Genomic DNA, 23,408 nt, shown 5'->3' with positions numbered 1-23,408 from the left:
TGCTGTATACTATCTAGAGAATGATTTTGTCACACCGAGCACCTATCCATTGACTATGGAAGAGATAAAGGAAAAGCAAGAACATATTCAAGCAATGATTGAAATAACATCCGCATTGACCGATTTAGAGTTTAATGATCTAGAAGGCTGCAATGATGCAAAGGCTATGTGGGATAATATCATATCAGTATATGGAGGAGATGAACATGTTCAAAGAGAAAAAGTAGATAGTCTAAGAGGACAACTTGAATCTATAAGGATGAATGAAGGTGAGAACATAACTCAGTATAGTACAAGACTAAAGGAGATTGTCAATAAAATCAAAGGAGCGGGTGGAACTATTGAAGAAAAGGATATAACAAGTAAGTTGTTAAGAACCCTTCTACCAGCTTATGCAATCCGAGTTTCTGTAATCAATGAATTGAGGTCTATACCTAATATGCTAGTTTCTTTAGATGCTACTATTGGTAAGCTACATGTATTTGAGTTAAGTAACTTTGATAACAGTGGATCTTCAGTAAATAAAGTTGAATCTGCTTTTAGTTCTTTTCATCTTGATGAATCTAATGATTTCAATGAAGAAAGTATAAGTGCTCTAAAGGAGATCATAGTGGAGCAAGTGAAAGATTTCGTAAGAACATGGAGGCAATACACAAACTGTATGAGGAAATTAGAAAGCAAGAAGAGTTTGAAGCACTATTAGCCAAAAGGTTACCGAGAGGCAAAGGTAAGCATAAAGGAAAACTACCTTTGAAATGTTTCAATTGTGATAAGATAGGACATATGGCTTCTAACTATCCTAACAAAGATTTTACTGAAAGAAGAGATTATCGAGATGACAGACAAAAAGATAATCATTACAGAGGACACCGAGACTTTAGAAGAAGAGATAGAAAGACATGCCTGATAGCTGATGAGGAATCCAATGATGATAAATCAGATGAGACTGATACAGAGGAAGTAGTTTATGTGGCTATCAAAGATGGATCAGATGAAGAAAGGTATGAAGAAAAAGCCCTAATATCTCACATAAACACTAATGATTCTTGGATTATAGATAGTGGATGCTCACATCATATGACATAAGATAAACATAGGTTTGTTATATTAGAAGATTATGATGGAGGCTATGTTAGATTTGGTAATGATGCACCATGTCCGGTAAGAGGTAAAGGATCTATAACACTTTTTGATAATGCAAGATGCAATGATGTTTATTGGGTTGAAGGTTTGAAATATAATTTGTTGAGTGTAGCATAGCTAAACAACACAGGTTACCAAATAGAATTTCAGAAGGGAATTGTCAAAGTTCATGACAAGAATGGAAAGTTAGCTGCTATGGGGACACAAACAAAAGGTATCACATTTCACCTTGACTCAAATCGGAATAAGTGTTTGCATGCAAAGATTGATGATACTTGGTTATGGCATAAAAGGTTTTGTCATGTAAATTTTGATAATTTGATCAAAATAAGTAAGAAGCATCGAGTAAGAGGTCTATCGAGTCTTGAAAAACCTGAGAATGCTATGTGTCGAGGATGCCAGATGGGTAAGATGACAAGATAAAGCTTTACAAGTAAGTCTTACACTTCTAAGGGAATTTTAGATCTAGTGCACACTAATCTTTGTGGTCCTATGAAAGTTCAAAGTTATTATGGTGATAAATATTTCATATTATTTGTGGATGACTATTCAAGGATGATGGCAGTAATGTTTTTAAAAGAAAAATCAGAATCTTTTCAAATGTTTAAATGGTACAAGGAAAAAGTTGAAAATGAAATAGGAAGACAACTGAAATGTCTTAGATCAGATAGAGGAGGAGAGTTCACATCTGATGAGTTCAACTTATTTTGCAATGATCATGGTATTAAAAGACAAGTCTCTGCATCGAGAACTCCACAACAAAATGGAATAGCTAAGAGAAGAAACAGATCTATTGTGGATTATGCTAGAACATTGATGATTGAAAAGAAGGTGCCACAAACATTTTGGAGAGAAGCAATAAGCACAACAGTTTACACCTTGAACTGAGTTCAATTGAAGAAAGGTACTTTGAAGACACCATATGAAATTTGGTATGATAAGAAACCTAATGTACGTTATTTTAAAATCTTTGGAAGTAGATGCTATGTTCACAAAGATGATAGAAATGGCAAATTTGATCAGAAAAGTGAAGAGGGAACATTTCTAGGTTATTCTTCTAGAAGCAAAGCATTTAAATGTATGATCAAATCATCTAACAAAATAGTAGAAAGTGCAAATGTGAAAATTGATGAATTTGCAGAAAGAAATGATGAAGGAAATTCCAAGGAACCAAAAGACTATGATGAATTTGTCTATGTTCAACCGAGAAGTCTTACCGAGAAGACTGTTGAAGAAAATGAAGAGAATATCCAGTTACCGAGTGATGAAGAAGATCATACAGAGCCTACCGAGCCTATATTAGCCAAGTATGTCAGAAGACATCATGCACCAAGTTAGATTATAGGAGATAAGGGTGATCCAGTGATGACAAGGAACAAACTGAGATAGAACACATGTTTGATATTTGAATTTGAACCAAGAATAGTGAAAGAGGCATTTAACAGTGAAGATTGGATAAATGCTATGACAGAAGAGATTGATCAAATCAAGAAGAATGACACATGGACACTAATCACAAGACCGAAGGACAAAAATGTAATCGGTACAAAGTGGATTTTTAGAAACAAGCTAAATGAAAAAGGAGAGGTCATTCGAAACAAGGCAAGACTAGTTTGCAAAGGTTATGCTCAAGAAGAAGGAATTGATTATGGTGAAACTTTTTCACCTATTGCTAGACTTGAAGGAGTAAGAGCATTGTTGGCCTATGCTGCTTTCAAAAATTTCAAGGTATATCAAATGGATATCAAATTTGCATTTCTGAATGGAATATTAGAAGAAGAAGTTTTTATTGAACAATCTGAAGGATTTGTTGAAGACAATAATAAAGATCAGGTATGTAAATTGAACAAAGCTTTATATGGTTTGAAACAAGTACCTAGAGCATGGTATAAAATATTGCACTCTTATTTGATTAAGATTGGTTTTTCAAGGACAAGTGAGAACAACAATATGCACATGAAGAATGATTAAAATGGAATACTGATTTCAGCCATATTTGTTGATGATATTATATTTTGTGTCAATGACTCTCTATGCAAAAACTTTGGAAATGAAATGAGCAAAGAATTTGAGATGTCATTAATCAGTGAGATAAAGTATTTTATAGGTTTACAGATACTGCAAATAAAAAATGAGATTTTCATTACTCAATACAAGTACATAAAGGAAATCTTGAAGAAATTTGGAATGGAGGATTCAAAACCAGTAAGTACTCCTATGACTACCAACTGTAAATTGTCAAAGAATGATGAGTCTGCATCTGTTGATGAGACACTTTACCGAGCCATGATTGGAAAGCTACAATATGTTGTTCATAACAAACTAGATATAGCACATGTAGTAGGTATAGTTGCAAGATTCTCTGCAGATCCTCAGGAAACACACATGACAGCAATCAAAAGAATCTTTAGATACTTGAAAGGAACTGAGGATTATGGCTTAGTATATCAGAAAGGAAATGATTTTGATTTAAAAGTTTATATTGATGCTGACTGGGCAAGCAACATTGATGACAAAAAAGGCACAAGTGGAGGAGCTTTCTTTTTAGGAGAAAGACTAGTGAGTTGGCTTAGCAAGAAACAAGGATGTGTTTCACAGTCAACAGCAGAAGCTGAATACGTTGCTGCAACATTGAATTGTACCAACATTGCATGGATTAAACAATTGTTGGAAGGTATAAATGAGAAAGTTACTGAGCCAGTAACTATATTCTGTGACAATACTAGTGCCATTAATATTTCAAAGAATCTTGTTATGCACTCTAAGATAAAACACATCTCTATCAAATATAATTATCTTAGAGAAGAAGCTCAAGAGAAGAAAGTGGTGTTGGAGTATGTTAGCACAAAGGAACAAATAGCAGATATCTTCACCAAGCCACTACCAAGGGACACTTTTGAATATCTCAGAAGTAAGTTAGGGGTCCTACCCCTATCTTCTACTCACTGACCGAGTTCGATGAAAGCATCAATCCGATGACTCTATCGAATATCTTTTGGGAGTTGATGCTGATTTATACACTTTAGGATGTTTTCTAAAGGTGTACAAGAATTATTACAGGAATATTACAGGGAACAGGAATTGAAAACAAAATGCTCTGACTGAGATTGAATTGATAAACAATAGCAAGGAATCACTTCATACAGGATGAAATTTTGTTTTCGTTATTTACTTTTTGGCATTGATGTCAAAGGGGGAGAAGACTACTATACATGGGAGAAGACTAATGAGAAAACTGCAGATTGGAAAGAAGACTGAAGAAATAGGAGAAGTCTAATGTATGGGGGAGAGCATTTCAACATTTCAGAATCATAGCAATCTGAATCTTTTAAGGTCAAATCAATTGGTTTTTCCATCAAAGCCAAAGGGGGAGATTGTTGGCAATATTGCATTATAACAGACAATGAAAGATTGTTGGCATTTCTTAAGGATATTGAGAAGGTTGTTGATGATTATGGATATAACTGATTAAGGATGTTTTACTGTCTTGATATTATTATTTTGTCATTGATGTCAAGAAATTGATTTTCTAATTCAGTATGATGTTGCCATATCTTGAGAAGTATGATTTAAAGAGTATAAAGATGTCAGTAAAAGACATAGGAAAGAATATAATGAATAAGGGGATGAATAAGGTATTCAATGGGCAATTATTACCGAGTCAGACAATGATGAGATCATGATGTTTTAGATTGTTTTAACATCATACATATGTTGTAAAATGTAAAGGTTAATACTATACTATGTTATCAAGCAAAGAACCTAGTCGGTAAACCCTAAGGTTATCGCTATCAATTAATGAAGGCGGAATGTCTACCGAGTGAAGTTTAGTATTCACCGAGTTGTTACTGAATTGTAAATGAGCTATAATAGAATGCATTAAATGTTTGCATGTGATATTTAATGAAGGAAGTTGATGAGCTGGAACTGATTAAATGATTGATGAGCCGTGGATGAAGTTTGTTAACAAATCTAAGGCAATGGAAAGTCGACATGAAGATCTACAGCTCAGATTGAACCACAATACCCTGGCACAAGTTCCAAGAAATGTATGCAAGTTCTAAGGCGGGGTAAAACATTTTCAGATCGAAAGATGCATTGAACCTGGACAAGATTGAAGATCTAATGGTTATGATTGATCATGGGAAATGTGATCAAGGGAGATTAAGCGGTTACCTAATTGTTTATAAATAGGAAACTATTGATAAACAATGGATGCGGGCAAGTGTATGCACATGGATGCTACATAGTGATTATCGAGCATAGAAGCTTGAAGACCTATTTGAATAAAAGAGTATAGAAGCCCAGTAGATAGACAAGATTAGTTCTATGTCTAGATTGTATTGAACAAATAAGAATCTACTTTAGCATTTTAGATGTGAAGTTGTAGATAGATTTTTATTACTGTTATTTTGTGAAAGTGACAGAAAATCTCTTAACCGAGTGGACTTAACAGTCTTATTTGTAAAACCCTCTAGCAAGGTGACATTCTGATTGAGTGTTTGAAATACTTTAACAAGGTCACTTCTAACAAAGTGAAGATCCTAACAGATCCGAGGGAAATCCCTTAACTAGGTCACATCTAGCAATGTGTTTGTAATCTTTAACAAGATTTGCTTTTAAATGAGCATACTCTAGAAGAGTATATTTCTTAGTGGGTCCAAAATCCCAAAGTGGTTTTTCCCTATTTGGGTTTCCACTTTAAATCTGGTGTTATGAGGTTTATGATGTTTATATGCTTTTGAGTTTGCATGTTTGATAGTTTTGGTTTTATAACTGAAATATATGATACCGAGGTTGAATCTGATGTTTTATGGATGATTAAGTTTATATGATTCACCCCCCCATCTCATCTTGTTGGCTATTGGATCTGTACTTATATTAAGTATCAGAACTATCAGTTTGATGGATCCAACTATGCCTTCTGGAGCAGAAGAATGGAGACCTATATTTCATCCCTTGGTTTTGATGTGTGGATGTCGATCAAGAATGGGTATGCCATTCCTAATACTCCTCCCACTGATCCAGATGCAAAAAGGGAGTATGAGAATAATGCAAAGGCAAAACATGCCATCTTGAGTGGACTATCTGATAATGAATTTGTCAAAGTCATGCACTGTGTTTTAGCAAAGGAGACATGGGACAAATTGCAGAGGTTGTTTGAGGGAGATGCAAAGGTCAAGGAAGCCAAGCTGAAAACACTAAGGAGCCAACTGGAAAGCATCAAAATGAAAGATGATGAAAAGATTGTAGACTATCTTCATAGATTTGATGAAACTGTGAATACTATTAGAGGACTTGGAGAAGAGATTGCAGATGAGATTCTTGTCAAAAAGATATTTAGATCTCTCACTCCCAAATATGATACTAAGGTGTCAGCCGTAAAAGAAGCCAAGGATCTGAAGACTTTTACAATGGATGAACTATTTGGCTCCCTGATAGCCTCAGAGATGAGAACAACCGGTCAGACTTCCATAAGGAAAGAAGCAGCATTCAACATCACCAAAAATGCCAAGGAATCTATTACTCATAAAGAATCCAGTGAAGACTCTGATGCTGAAGTAGCAAACTGTGTCAGGAAGCTCAAAAGAGGATACGACCAGTATAAAGGAAAGCTACCACTTGTTGGCGCATTATAAGAGACAATGAAAGATTGTTGGCATTTCATAAGGATATTGAGAAGGTTGTTGATGATTATGGATATAACTGATTAAGGATGTTTTACTGTCTTGATATTATTATTTTGTCATTGATGTCAAGAAATTGATTTTCTAATTCAGTATGATGTTGCCCTATCTTGAGAAGTATGATATGAAGATTATAAAGATGTCGGTAAAAGACACAGGAAAGAATATGATGAATAAGGGGATGAATAAGGTATTCAATGGGCAACTAGTACCGAGTCAGACAATGATGAGATCATGATGTTTTCGATTGTTTTAACATCATACATATGTTGTAAAATGTAAAGGTTAATACTATACTATGTTATCAAGCAGAACCTAGTCGGTAAACCCTAAGGTTATCGCTATCGGTTAATGAAGGTGGAATGTCTACCGAGTGAAGTTTAGTATTCACTAAGTTATTACCAAGTTGTAACCGAGCTATAATAGTATGCATTAAATGGTTACATGCATTATTTAATGAAGGAAGATGCTGAGCTGGAACTGATTAAATGATTGGTGAGCCGTGGATGAAGTTTGTTAATGAATCTAAGGCAATGGAAAGTCGGCATGAAGATCTACAACTCAGATTGAACCGCAATACCCTGGCACAAGTTCCAAGACTAATATACAAGTTCCTAGGCGGGGTAAAACATTCTCAGATCGAAAGATGCATTGAACCTGGACAAGATAGAAGATTTGATGGCTATGATTGATCATGGGAAATGTGATCAAGGAGATTAAGCGGTTACCTAATTGTTTATAAATAGGAAACTATTGATAAACAATGTATGCAGGCAAGTGTATGCATAGGGATTCAACATAGTGATTACCGAGCACAAAAGCTTGAAGACCTGTTTGAATAACAGAGTATCGAAGCCTAGCAGATAGACAAGATTAGTTCTATGTCTAGATTGTATTGAACAAATAGGAATCTGCTTTAGCATTTTAGATGTGAAGTTGTAGATAGATTTTATTACTGTTATTTTGTGAAAGTGACATAAAATCTCTTAACTGAGTGGACTTAACAGTCTTATTTGTAAAACCCTCTAGCAAGGTGACATTCTGATTGAGCGTTTGAAATCCTTTAACAAGGTCACTTCTAACAAGGTGAAGATCCTGACAGATTTGAGAGAAATCCCTTAACCGGGTCACATCTAGCAATGTGTTTGTAATATTTAACAGGATTTGCTTTTAACCGAGCATACTCTAGAAGAGTATATTTCTTAGTGGGTCCAAAATCCCACAGTGGTTTTTCCCTATTTGGGTTTCCATGTTAAATCTGGTGTTATGAGGTTTATGATGTTTATATGCTTTTGAGTTTGCATGTTTAACAGTTTTGGTTGTACTATTGAAATATATGTTACCGAGGTTGAATCTGATGTTTTTATGGATGATTAAGTTTGTATGATTCACCCCCCCCTCTCATCTTGTTGGCTATTGGATCTATACTTATATTAAGTATTAGAACTATCACCACTTAAATACTTCAACTGCTGGAAAGTAGGACACTTCGCTGCAAGTTGTCCTCACCAAGAAGACAATGGAGATGAGTCAAGAGAGTTTAGAAGATCTGTCGGCAAAGACAGAGAAAAGAATGACTACCGGCAGGTAAGAAGAGGCTATCGGAACCAAAATAGTCTATATACCATTGAGGATGACATAGTAGATGATGAAGATGTTGGCAAATGCACAGTCCAATGAGACATTGCAGGTGATTGAAGGTTTTGTCATTGATGAAAACCTTACAATCCTATGACATCGACAAGGCAATCCACTGGCACCAACAAAGTCAGATTCTACACCGGCACACAGACCACCGACACCGGCAGTGAAAGGAAGCATACCGACACAGAAGCCAACAAGAATCTTGTTTGTTATTTATTTTGTTTATTATTGTAAGTCGACTTGGCAAATTGTAAAATGACTCATATATATAAGAGATCATTGTAGAACAATTAGGTATGTATGGAGAAATGTAATTAGGCGAAATTAGGCATACCTATTATGCAAATTATAGGTAAAGGGTTTATGTATGAAACAGAGCTATAAACTGGTACTGGATCTAGCATAGTAGATGCTATTTTGAAGCAGTACAAGACATTGGATTTATATAATCCATTTTGTAAGTTAGTGAGACTTCCCATTTTGTAATTGAGTAGTGAGCTCTAGGCACTTGGCCTTCTTGCATGTGTAGGCCCCTCTTGTAGCAGTAATATTCTCTTATTGGCTAGTAAGTGAATATTGTGGGTCACAAATCCCACTGAGGTTTTTCCCACACTGGGTTTCCTCATTAAACTATTGTGTTATGGTGTGTTTTTCATGTGGTTGCTGTTATCTCTGTTCATTGCATTATTTCTTGTTTACTGGTATACAGTATTAATATGCTTTACATGTTTTAAGACAAGAAAATCAATAAACTAGTTAGATACTGATTCACCCCCCCTCTTAGTATCTATGGGAATCCTAATAGAAGATTCATCAGAAGATGATGACCATGAGAACGACAGAAAAGTAAATCTTTTCATGGCACTTGACAGACCCACTGATAAAGATGAGGAATAAGAGGATATTGAGGCTGAAGTGGATTTGGAGAGTGAACTTATCAGTGCACTCGAAGAATTGAGTAAAACAAGAAGAGAACTCAAGAGGGTTAAGCTTGTTGTAGTAGATGAAAAAGATCTCTTGAAGCAGTCTGTGGAAGAGTCCGATCAAATCATATCTGACTTGAAGTTGCAGCTAGAAGAAACTACGAGGATTGGTGAAGCTACAACCCTTGATATGAGAAAGAAAGAAAATGAGCATCAAGAGCTGGAAGCAAAAATAATAAAGCTCAGAAAGGAGATCGAAGAAAGCAAGAAAGAAATAAAAATAATAAGTAACTATGAAGGTAACGCTGAGGCTTTGGATAAGATGTTGAGAAAACAAAAGCATTCCAAAGACACCAGAGGCTTAGGCTTTGAATTTGGTCAAGGTTCAACCCACAAAGGTAAATCCAACAAAGAGATAATGTTCACCTCTTCAATTGAAGGTGAAGAAAAGAAGACATTCACTACAGGCAAGGATACCGACAAAAAGACATATGCAAATGCTATTGGAAATCAACATCCAAACTGGTATGCAGAAATGAACTAGATGCCACATTTCATGCATAAATATACAAACCCAAGGAGGAATGCCAGAATTGACCGAGAAGGGTTTACTAGATTCAACAACATGAATGGAAGACACCCAATGAAGCAGTTCCATTCAAGACCAAGACAGCCCAACCGGTATGTATCAGATTTTCATGGTTATTATTACCAGTGTAATAAATTTGGGCACAAAATAGCTGACTGTAGGTTAAACAATAAGTCTTCTATAAATTATGAAAGTAGAAATTCACTTAATGCACTCTGGGATATGAATGTTGTCTGCTATCAATGCAATGAATATGGACATAAGAGTTTTGATTGTAGGAAGAACAAACTGGTACCCTAGAATAATTTTAAGGTTGTTCCCTTTAATGAAAATATAAAATTCTATAACTGTCAAGAATTTGGACACATAGAAAAGTTATGCAAAAACAAGAAGATCAAGCAAATGAAGAAAAATCTAGATCATGAACCAGTAACTGAACCTAATCTGAATATAGCAGCTGACAAGAAGAAGGAAATCAAACTAGTTTGGGTTGAGAAAGAAAAGGAAAAGGCAAAATCGAGTCTCATAGTGCAGATTGCCTTGCATGCTGAAAGGAAAAATCTATGGGTCATAGATAGTGGTTGCTCAAACCATATGACTAGTGACAAAAGTAAATTCATTAAACTTGAAGATTGGAATGGTGGATCAGTAAGGTTTGGAGACAATTCCTCTATCAAAATAAAGGGAAAAGGAACACTAAGCATTGATGGAAAATTGAAGGCACATGATGTATATTATGTGGAAGGCCTCAAACATAATCTGCTAAGTGTGAGTCAGATGTGTGATAAAGGTTACAAATTTACCTTTGACTCAGTCGGTTGCCAGATAAAGAAAGAAGTACCGGTAAAGTTGTGGTAGAAGGAAAGAGAACTGATGGAAATGTTTATAATCTGAAGGAATGCTATGAGTCTCAATGTATGTTAGGACAAGTAGATGAAAGTTGGTTGTGGCACAGAAGATTAGGCCACATAAATTTTGATAACTTAGTTGCAGTAAGCAAAAAGGGGTGTGTGAGGAATATTCCACTCATCATAAAATTGATAAACACATTTTGTGATGAATGTGTAAAAGGTAAGCAAATAAAAGTGAGTTTCAGGACAAAGGAGCACAACACCTCAAAGCCACTTGAAATTGTGTATATAGATCTATGTGGTCCAACTAGAACAAGAGCACTTTCTAGTGAAAGATACTTTATGCTCTTCATTGATGACTACTCAAGGATGACATGGGTCACCTTTCTGCAAGATAAATCACAAGCATTTGAAAGATTCAAGATCTTTCGAAAGATGGTGGAAAAGGAAAGTGGGTACAAATTAAAATGCCTAAGATTAGACAGGGGTGGAGAGTTCACATCAAATAATTTGAAGATTATTGTGAAAAATATGGAATTAAAGGCAATACTCTGCTCCTAGAACACCACAACAAAATGGTGTGGTAGAAAGGAAGAACAGGATAGTCAAGGAGATGGGCAGAACCATGTTGAATGAGGCTAGTCTTCTAGATACTTATTGGAAAGAAGTTGTGCATACTGCTGCATACACCTTTAACCAGGTTCAATTAAGAACAAACAACAAGATGACACCTTATGAGTTATGGTATGATCGGAAGTAATCAGTCAAATATTTTGAAGTATTTGGAAGCAAGTACTTCATTAAGAAAGATATGAATGTTTTGGAAGTTTTGACTCTAGGAGTGATGAGGGGATCTTCCTTGGTTACTCATCTAACAACAGAACCTACAAATGCTACAATAAAAGACTAAGAGTTGTTGAAAGTGTGCATGTAAGAGTTGATGAAGATATGCACAGAGGATCTCAACCACAGGTTAACTGGTATGATGAATCTGGTGATGAATATGATGAAGCTTAGATAGAAACTGAACCAGAGGTAGCTTCCCAGAAGGTTCTCAACCGATATGTACAGCTGAATCACCAAGAAGAACAAATTTTGGGAAATAAGAGTGATGGTGTGTAGACTAGAAGAAGACTTGCCCGGAATGATGAACAAGTCAACCTATGCCACATGACTAAAGTCGAACCCAAAACTTTCAATGAGGCTAGCAAGAGACAAGAATGGATGGATGCCATGGAAGAAGAACTACACCAAATTGAGAAGAACAAGACTTGGGAATTAGTCCCTAGACTGGAAGACAAGAGCATCATTCGCACAAAGTGGGTCTACTGGAACAGAATGAATAAAGAAGGTAAGATTGTAAGGCATAAAGCTAGACTAGTGTGCAAAGGATACTCTCAAGTAGAGGGGATTGACTTTGAAGAAACATTTGCACCAGTGGCTAGATTAGAAGCAATTAGGATGTTCCTAGCTTACTCTGCCTACAAGGGCTATAAGGTATACCAAATGGATGTAAATTTTTTTTTTCTAAATGGAAATTTGGAAGAAGAAGTATACATGGAGCAACCAGAAGGATTTCTGTTGCATGATGATGAGACATTCGTGTGCTGGTTAAAGAAGGCTTTGTATGGTTTGAAGCAAGCTCCTAGAGCATGGTACTCAAGATTAGATCAATATCTGAAGGAGAAAGGATTCAAAAAGGGAAGTGCAGACAACAATTTGTACATAAGGAAAGATGGGAATCACATGATTATTGTGGTTGTGTATGTAGATGACATCATCTTTGGAGGAAACAAGGATACTCTCTGCAAAGAGTTTGCTGATCATATGCAGTTAGAATTTGAGATGTCAATGCTTGGTGAATTGACTTACTTCCTTGGCTTGTAGATATTACAGAAAGATAAAGGAATCTTTATCTTACAGGTCAAGTATGCAAAGGAGATGTTGAAGAAATTCCAACTGGAAGATTGCAAACCGGTAAGTACTCCCATGGTGACCAGTAGCAAATTGAGTAAGAATGATGATTCACCAGTGGTGGATTAGACTTTGTACAGATCCATGATAGGCAGTCTATTGTATCTAACTGCTTCAAGACCAGATATAGTTCAGGCAGTATGCATGGTGGCCAGATTTCAAGCTGCACCAAAGCAATTACACATGAATGCTATTAGTAGAATTTTTAGGTACCTACAAGGAACACTCAGCTATGGTTTGTGGTATCCTAAACATGGAGATTTTATCTTGGAAGCATACACTGATACCGATTGGGAAGGATGCATTGATGATAGAAAGAGCACAAGCGGTGATGCATTCTTTTTGGGTGACCGGTTGGTCTCTTGGCATAGCAAGAAGCAGGACTCAGTCTCCCTCTCTACTACTAAAGCTGAGTACATTGTTGCTGCTACATGCTGCTCTTAGGTGCTTTGGATGAAGTAGACTCTCAAAGATATACAAGTGGACATCATTGATCCTATTCTCATTCGGTGTGAAAATTTGAGTGCAATCAACATAGCAAAGAATCCGATCATGCATTCCAGGACAAAACACATTGCAATCAAATATCACTTCCTCAGAGAGAAGGTTGAAGGATAGGAGGTAAGAATGGATTATGTTCCTACTGGTGAACAAGTAGCAAACATTTTCACCAAACCATTACCGGTCAGTACTTTTGAGTATCTCCGACACAAGTTGGGAGTTGTGTCATCTTCTTACAAAGGTCTTAAATGGCTCAGGGGGAGCTTGGTATGGGTCAAAGGGGGAGTGTACAAGTACCCTTTGTCATTGTGTCAAAGGGGGAGATAATTGTTGGCGAAGTTGACATCAATGCCAAAGGGGGAGATTGTTGTCATTTTGGCACTAAGTTGTCATTGATGTCAACCGGTGGAGATTGAGCATAAAGGATAAAAGTACAAACCAATCTAAAGGATGGTTGCTTGTTTATGATGAAGAGGCAGAATGTTAAAATTTGTCTCACACCACTGGAGGTGAAGATGTGCAACTGGTACCAGATTCTCTACCGGTTATCAGAAGAAGAACACTCTACTAGAAAAGGGTCTTACTGAAATGTGTCTACCGGACTGACTGCGTGTTGGTAGGCCATGTCTTGATCGGTGTGATGCCATGTGGAGATGAGGTGGAAAGTGTGTTGTGGTTGGTGAAGCTTCATCGACAGTGTTGATAAAATAGATAATCACCATTAATGAAGGAACCACAAATCAAGGGATTGCATCTGACTGGTTGCGACTCGAGTAAGAAGAAATGATAGAGGAAGATCAGGGAGCGGTTGGCACCTGAATCAAGGCAAAAGAAATCTGATTTAGGATGTTCTTATAAAGGAAACTTCTGGAACACTTTATGTGTCATCTGACTTCATGACAAAAGATCTGATACATGATTGCCACTCCAAGAAAAACATGCATTGGATAATAAAAACCGTGTACAGGTGCAGTCTTCAAGGATAGGTGATTGATCCAAGAAAGGTGGGATTAGATCTCATGAAGATTGTGTCGAAAAGAGAAAACCCTAACCGCTCAGGTTTTGAATTGTATTCTGGTGGGAAAACAGGGATAAGTAATGAGATCTCTGAACATAAAAGGGGTTGATGTTGTGAAGATTGAGTGGAGTATGGAAGGGAGAGTGAGCAAGGAGAAAACTGGAGAAGGTGTTCTGAGCAAGTTGCAATGTGAGTGAGTGAGCAAATCGGTGAGAGGATTCTACTGACAGTATCAAAGTCAGGCAGTTGAATCTAATCAACAAGGTGTGGCAGAGCAGGCAACATCCTAGTGTGATACAGTGTGTTGAGAGACTATGTGTGAAAGGGAGAGAAAGATAACATAGAGTTATTTGATTCAAGGGTTGCAGAATTCATTTGCAACAAGAAGCCTTAATTGTATTCAAATATTATTTCAATATACATCACTAAGTTGAAGCTTGGTGCAAGGGTTGGTGCCCTAAAAGTGCAGGGGTTGGTGCTTCTTGGGTTGGTGCCCAAAATCTTTGTAAGTTGGTGTTTTACCTATGAGGTTGGATTGGAGCAGTATTCTCCAGCAGATCTTCTCACTGAGGTTTTTCCCATATTGGGTATTCCTCATAAATCTGGTGTTGTGAATCTCTTGTGTGTGAATGATCTCTTTGTTTTTCTCTCTTGCATTCCCAGTGTGACTGTTTAGTAGTTAAGTAAATAGTTGATTGTCTGAAATTAGATTGGTAAGAGGAAAGATTTAGGAATGATTGATTCACCCCCCTCTCAGTGGTATTTTGTGTTCATCAGTAATGAGGGTATTTAAGATAACAATTTTGTGAGATAGATTTATTTAAGACAAATCTTAATTTATATATTTGTTGATAAACATAAAATTAGATAAAATAAGTAAAAACCAATTAAGTAGTAAATTTACCATTGATTTGGTTGGTTGTATGTTCTCTTGTATAAAATTAATTTTATCATATGTAACTATATTAAATTAATTGTTTGTTTTATAAATAGAGATTAGCACCCTTAATTCTAATCTACACCAATAGTTTTAAACCAATGATTTGACCCAACTTATTATTTAAATTTCTTGAGGATTAAAATTTAGAATGATAAGGGATAAATTGTTTTGTAAATTGCCCTTTTGATAATTAATAAGTTATCTAAAAAGCTTTAAGTTTAAAACTTTATTATTTGAGTTTCCTTATTAAAGCTATAAATTTTAAAATCAATTGTTAAATTATATTCATTAAAAAGAATATTCTTAATTTAAGTGTTTGAAAAAATTATTAAAAAAAAAAAGAGAATTTATTTCTTTGTATATTTGGGAAATTGTTTGGTAAAGTTTACTTGTAACCTTATTATGTGCACTCTAATTATTTAAATAGGACTTTACATTTAAATTATTTAAATGCTATATAATGCTTATATTTGGGATATAAATGGATAGGGGGGTTTTTATAAGTAATATGTTGATGATGAATTTCAGTTAAGAGATCAAATAACATATGGAATAGATTATTATTAATTAAACATTTTGCTTATTATTGAATGAAATATAAGTTCGTTCAAATTATTTAAATTATGTATTGTTTAAGTGGAAACCTTATTCTTTGAATTATTTAATATAGTGTATATAATTTAGATGAGTGTTTAGTATGTACATATTTAGATGCTAAGTATTAAAAATTAAAAGGATTTGTCTTCCAATTAGATATTTAAATTCATAGTCTCCTTAAAACAATTTGTGCAAAATGATTTAATGTTTAGTTAAAAAAAAAAATCTTATTTAAAGAAGTTGAACATTTGTTTGTTTATCATGCAAGTTACTTTTCAAGGGGTTGAATAATTATTTGTTTGTCATGCAAGTTACATTTCATTATTAGTCTTTCCTCTTCAAGAAATCATATTAATAGATAATTTTTATTTATTTTTACCTACAAATGTTCCTTGATTTTTGAAATTGAAATAGTTATACCTTGCATGCAATAATTTCATCTTTATAGTTTTTTTAGTATAATGTTATTTAAGTTTCATAAATTAATAGTTCCTAGTCAGATAACTAAAGAAGAGGATTTGAAACCCAAAACCTTAGCAGTGTTCGGTATCTATGGTGCCTTTGGGTCATGCTTCCGGGTAATGTCGTTGCGTTGAACTACTGCACTTAATGCCTAATAAAGTTACAACAACGATGTTTGTGGCATCATCCCTCTAAATCATCGGGGAAAAATAAGGGTCATTTGGAAGTTAAAATCCAAGAGGCGAGTAATACCCCTTGGATCGATAGTCTAAAAAGATAAATCTTAATTAAATTTACATATGCTCAGTTCAACCTTAGAAAAAACCCATTAGGGTTGGGTTGTGAGTGATGTTTGGAGATTGATTATCTTGATGATTTTTTGGTGGATGAAAATGGATTAAGGGACATATTTAATATGAAATAGGATTAGTTATTTTAGGGCACAAGCAGAAGGCCACCTTGAGCCTTTTTTCTATAGAGCTACAATCGTGGGTAGCAACCACAAAGAAACTGTCTGGGACATTGACCCTAGAAAGGGTTGTGTACCCACCATACAGTTTATATTAAACCATAGTTAGAAACTAGAACTACATACTCTACACCTTGATCCTGTGCCGAAACAGGTATGTAGGTAGTCTAGGGATAGAGTTGTCTCTTGTACTCAGACGTTCAGGGATGGGGATTATGATTTTGTTAAGGATGAGTTGATCATGTTTTTTTTGTTTTTTTGAAGTTCCTTGGTCTTTCAATCAAAGGGTATAGTAACACTAATTGGAATTCAATGCATACTCAGAAGGGATCTCGTATGGATTCACTTGACTTCTCGAGGCTTTAGGCCAAATTCTGAGGTGGAACTCAAGCTTGTTATTTTTAATTTTTTTTATATACTCTTAAAGACAGCGACCTCAATGCATTCCTAGTAGGGGAGTGTAGTCTTTAGAGAGTGGCTCAGGACCCAGATGGTCTCGATGAGTCTAAAGTCTCTGGCTAGAGCATTTCCTATTCTTTAAATAGATGCCTATCTCAAATTGGATAGATGAAACCCCTTGTCCCATATGGATAGATGTCTAATCCGTATGGTTAGATGCCCATCCCAGTTGGATGGATGCCTATCCCATTTGGATAGATGCTCAGAGTATTTGATTGAATCAAACACAAATAAGTTAAGTGGGTTATTACAACTATGGCCTACTAGATAGAGGCCCAACCCTAGGGAGAATTGGAGAAAGATTGAAATGTAGAGATCTTAGAAGATTTACAAAAAAGACTTCTAATATAGTAGGAGATAAAGGCCATAAAGCCTAGACAACGTGAATGGATATTGTTGGAATCAAGGAACACTGAGGGGGGGGGGGGTGAATCAATGTTCTACAATTTTTAACTTTATTAACTTGTTCTTTCAACCACTTATTGCAAATGAACAAAAGAGAGATGCATAAACACAAAGCAATCAACAACAATACTATAATGCCAAGATTTTATATGTGGAAAACCCGGTCAAGGGAAAAACCATGGTGGGAATGAGACCCACAAAATGAGATTACTCAGATATAAATATTACAATGGAATGCACATGTATTCAGGCACATTGCCTAGAGCTCATTGCTCAAAAACAAAAAGAGGGCTACAACCTTGGGATGGTTCATTTCCTTACAAAATATTTTATAAAAGATAATTGGAATGTCTAAACTAAAAAACAACATCTACAAATGCCAAATTATAGTTTCGGTTAAGCACAAAACACTTGCTTTGTTGTACTTCTTTGTTCCACTATTTTGCAATATTTCAGAGCACAAATCCTTTACTCGTGCATGCACAATCGAACACAAATACTTTCCACACAACCACCGTTACTCAAAATGATCATATTCAATTGTCTTATATATCTACAATATGAAATTAATTCGTCTACATATCATCTTCAAGAACACCATTCAAATAATGAAATGTGTATACATAGACGGCTCAATCTGAACTCCAATGCATATGCAGACCAAAAATAATTGTACACATGCTACCCAAATGTCAGCTAAAAATCCTCGATCACATAAATAATAACCAAAATTACTCCATCAATTCCGCACAATGATCAACTAACCAAAATGGCCATACCACATTGTTCAACCCAAAATCTGTACACTGGATCTTCTAGCTCACACGACAATCATCACCAAAGGCTAATGTTCTCGAATAAGGTACTCCAAACATCTAACTATCTTTCTCTAGCTCCACCACATAAAATATTCAACAAAAATGAAATGTCAACCAAAATACTACTTTCTATCGGATACTCTGTTCTATCTCACTGGACTTAACCAAATCTTCATAGTGACTTCCAATAGGACCGGATCACACACTGCAGATGGAATATCTGACTTAGGTTACTAACAATGACAACATTGGATGATATGAATAGTGTCTCTTGCCAACAGATATGGTGCACATACTATAACCGAGAAGGACTTATATAAAATGAATTCCCAAAGGATAGAGAAAAGAAAACATTAGCAACGGTGAAAGTAGTGGAACAAAATTATATGTATTGTACCATTTGTAAAAAATGAGACTTGCACCTGAAAGAGAATTGTCCTAGTAATAGGCATCCAATCTAGAATAGAGGAAACAAGTGTTTTTCAAATCATAACTACACTAAGGAAGAGATAGAGAGAGAGATAGAGAGAGAGAGAGAGAGAGAGAGAGAGAGAGAGAGAGAGAGAGAGAGAGAGAGAGAGAGAGAGGCTATAAAATCCCACCCTAGAAGGATAATCAAAATGCATGTACCATGCAAATAACCAAGTACCATGCAAATAACCAAGGTTCTCTAGATGACAACCATAATTCAAATTATAGATGAGGACAAGGTAGTACAAAAAGGAAAGATGCTAGACATATTTTAATTGTGGTAAAATTGGGCACTATGCATTAGAATGTTGGGCTAAAAATAAGCAAAAATATAAATTTTGTGGAGAGGAAGACCATACGATTTTTACATGTGGAAAGGCTAGGAGTTTCTATACCAATCAAAACATTGTCAACCATTCTAGAGTGATGAGCTACAAAGAGGAGCTAGTGTAATTTGGATTATACTATGAGAAAAACTAAGAGGATGTCATAGGATGGACATGTAGACCTCAAATACCTCACAAGAAGACAACTCTTGATAAAAGCTAATGACAAAAAAGAAAAAGAAGAATGCAGGAAAGAAGAAAAAAAAAATGATGAATAAACAAGGCACATATACCAAGAAGAATAAGAATAAATTATTGGTGGAAGAAGAGTATGAAGAATACTACAACCTAGAAGATGATGACGAAGAAGAACCAACATTGTTTTTGATTAAAGTAAAAGCAGGTTTTGAAGGGGCCCTGAAACCCTTTACAAAATGACCATACAAGATAAAAGCATTAAGAAACCAGGAGGAACAAACATTAGGAAAACCAACAAAATTACTAGTAATAACCAGCAAAAGCCCAAAAAAATTAGCATAAACCAGCCAGACCAAACAAAAGGAACTAATTTATGTTTTTTAGGGCATTAGCTAAGTTACTGCTAATCCCATACAGGTCTTTGATATTATCCCTAAGATTAGGGATTTCCTTAGCAGATGCAGCATCAACTTTCTTAACACTCACTCTAGTTCTCTTTGTAGCTCCACCAGGTGTAGCTTCCCCGCTTCCAATCTTGATTGCATCTTCATCCATGTCGAGGTGCACTGCCGATTTGGGAGAGCTATAGTTATCTAGGACCTTCGAGATATCCTCTAGGTTCTTTGTAACAACAAACAAGATATTCGAGATCAAACCCAACGGGTTTTTCATCGCCACTTTCCCTTCTTCCAGATAGTCAATCTGAGTTGCCATTTTTTAACTTTTTCCTCCATGTCCTACTTCCATTTCTTATGATTCCTGTCATCTTCCTTCCTTTTCTCATCCATCTATTTCCCATTTTTTTCTAGGTTCTTCAATAGTTCATATGTCCATCTCTCATAACCCAATCTAGCCGTAGTGAGTTTTTTAAGGTTATCTAGGAATAACCCTTCTCCAACGCTCTCCTTATCCTCACTCAAACTATCTTTAGACATTTCCTTCTCGGGTTCCTTTTTCTTCTCCCTCTTAGAAATCATATCTTTTTCCTCATTATCCTTATCATCCTTATCCGACATAGGCTGGCTATTGTTGTTGCCTAAGCTAGCACTGAGAATTGGACTATCATTATCGGACTCGTTCTCACCTTCTTCTTCCTCGGCACCCACGTCCTCATCTTTCCAACTTTCCTCACCCTTTGACTCATCTGTTTCCATTTCACTACCCTCTTTTCCAGTTTCCTCTGTATCATTCTTTTCATCATGGGATTTCATCCCAGTGGCGCTCTTGCTTTTTTTGCTTGGAGTAGCCTCCTTCTTGCTGGGTTCGCTTTCCTCCAACTTTCTCTTGCCTCTCCCTAGAGAAGCGGACAACCTCTTGTTTTCTTGGATGGCAAGGATTTTACAGTGCTCATAAATGAGCAACATGAGCCCACAAAGGAGAACCAGGTTTGAGGGATTCTTGCTGTGTTTATTGAGAGACCTAGACAGGGACCTAAAGAGATAGTAGGGCAGGGAAACCCTTTTCTCATGCCTGAAGTGGTTTAATAACACAAAGTGATAAGTGTGGGCCCTAGAAAAGTGACCCTCAATAGTTATATATTCCATGATGGCATTCAAAACCCATCCCCATATTTTCTTGATGTTGGAGGCTTCATAATAACCCCCACTGGCTTTTCCAATTTTAGCTCTCTCCTTTTCCTTACGTGGGAAAATATTTACCACATTATTGGAAACTTTAAGATCTCTAAAAAAATTGAGCCCTGAGTGGGGGGGCATACCTATCATAGTCGCATTGAGGCCCACATCCAATTTGAACCTCACACCATAGATTTTAAAAGACCCATTACTGCAATTTTCAGTAATTTTGGAGACTGCGAGATTTACCTTACCTTTGTCATAATCAACTAGCTTCTCCATGAAACTCATTAGGGACCCTTTTTCCAGCTTCTCCCAAACTTTTGGCATATCCTTCCATCTGGAAGTGTTGTCTAGTTCCTCCCTCCTTATATCACCTCCCATATTCAATTTCAAACTTTCACCTTTGTTCTTCTGCAAACTCAAAACTTTCTTCCCGTTGTCTCTCGAAATTTTGAAAAAGATGACCCACAAAGTGTGCAGAGTGTTATTCTATTTGATTGGGATTCTGCCACTTTGCCAAGTAATCATTACCTTTCTATCATTGCATAAATTACTCATATCAGCTGTCATAGTTATGTGATCCTTCTTTCCCCGTAAATCTATCCTTTTCGAGGAGCTCTTTAATACGCATATTAATATCTTCCCCATGCCAAATTGTTTAAGATTCGGAATTAATGCCTAGGATTGCCAGACAATCTGCCACCATATTTTTCTCTCTAAAGGTACGTTCTGTTATTATAACTTTAAAACTAGCAATAATTTCCCTAGCTTTCAAAATTATGTTTTTTATAGACCAAGATGGCTCGGTTTCCCCCTTCAAGCACTTAATAATATTAAGTGAGTCTCCCTCCTACCATAATTTATCATGATTTAGATTCTTAGAAATAATTAGAGTATTCAACGCAGTTGAGGCTTCAACATAATGACTGGTTTGACTCCCCAAAGGGCTAGCAACTGCCACTAGGCAACTTCCAGCAAAATTCCTGACAATGCCCCAATAACCAACTTTACCCAGATTCCCCTTAGAAGCCCCATCAAAGTTGGCCTTTATCTATCCCTAAGGTGGAAAATTCCAAGAAAGACCTTCTCTACCCTTATCCTTACTAGATTTGGTAGTAGAAAGGTTCCACCTATCATTGAAGTCTTCTTTAACAACTAGACCATAATCAATGCCATTGAGGCATTCAAAGATACTCCTATATATTTTATCCACCACCACTTCAAGGTTGGCACTTTTATCCCTAAAAATCTTGTTGTTGCGCTCTTTCCAGATATTCTAGATAACATTAGGGAAGGTTAGTTTCCAAAGCTCCATTATCTTTGGGTTGGAATTAGGGCAATACCATTGCTGCCAGGAATCCCCTAGAGAGTTCGGAAAAACCCAACTCAGCTTCCACCTACTTAAAATAATTTTCCAAATTTCCTGGCTGAAAGTACACTGATGGAGAATATGGCAAACAGACTCTTCTTCCCTGCAACAAAGAGAACACCTATTAGTAAAAACAAATCCTCACTTTTGAAGGTTGTCCAAAGTTAATACCTTATTTTGGATAAAGATCCAAAAAAAGATATTAACTTTAGGAATTAACTTCCTATTCCACACTTTAGCCCAAATAGGAGTTTCTTCCATAACTTTATTTTGGATAGCCACAACCGAGGACACAAAATACTTCCCATCCAAGGTTTCCCTCCATATCAAACTATCCTCTTTGTTGTCTCTCAGAAATTTAGAAGAAAGCACAATCTCAAGAAAATTTAACCCCGAACAATGCTGGCTAAATTCAATCCATTTCCCATTTCTCCAATAATCTCTGACCAAACCCCCATGCCTATTTTTGAACCAATCTTTCCAATCATAAAGGATTGGAATTTCCTCCAGAGGTTTATCCATAATCCATCTATCTTCCCAAAATCTTATACTTCTACCATTCCCCAGTTTCCACATTCTTCCAGCTGCAACCCAACTTTTAGCCGATTGAACTGCATTCCAAATTGTAGAACCTTCAACAATAAAAGATTTATCCAAAAATTCTTCCTCAGAAGGTTGCATGTGAAGATATTTATTTTTCTAGATTAAATTCCACTCTCTTTCCTCCCTTTCATTCTCCAAATTTGTTTCTCTAATAAAGCATTATTCATAGAGCTTATATTCGTTAAACCCAACCCCCCAGAGGCCTTGGGAGAGAAGATTTTATTCCAAGCTATAAGGGGAATTCTATTCTTGACTTCCACTCCTGACCAGAGAAACATTTTTTGGATTCTTTCAATTTCTTCCACAAACTTTCTAGGGATTTTAAACAAACTGAGAGCATAAACATGCAAGTTTTGGAGAGTGGCTTTGAGCAGCGTAACCTTG

At 36.0% G+C, this 23,408-nt stretch overlaps 1 protein-coding gene across 1 annotated transcript in view; it reads right to left on the bottom strand.

Moving 5' to 3' along the window:
- The window catches only part of LOC131873953 (uncharacterized), a 61,695-nt gene extending 40,856 nt beyond the window's left edge, over nucleotides 1-20,839 (bottom strand). The window contains exon 1 of the mRNA XM_059217137.1: nucleotides 20,364-20,839. Within this exon, the coding sequence (XP_059073120.1) occupies nucleotides 20,364-20,839 (476 nt within the window). The remainder of the gene's footprint in view (nucleotides 1-20,363) is intronic.
- Between the last annotated feature and the right edge of the window lie 2,569 nt (nucleotides 20,840-23,408).

The sequence above is a fragment of the Cryptomeria japonica genome, chromosome 3 (assembly GCF_030272615.1).
Source record: "Cryptomeria japonica chromosome 3, Sugi_1.0, whole genome shotgun sequence".
NCBI classification, from domain to species: Eukaryota; Viridiplantae; Streptophyta; class Pinopsida; order Cupressales; family Cupressaceae; genus Cryptomeria; species Cryptomeria japonica.
This window is presented reverse-complemented; position numbering and strand designations above follow the sequence as displayed.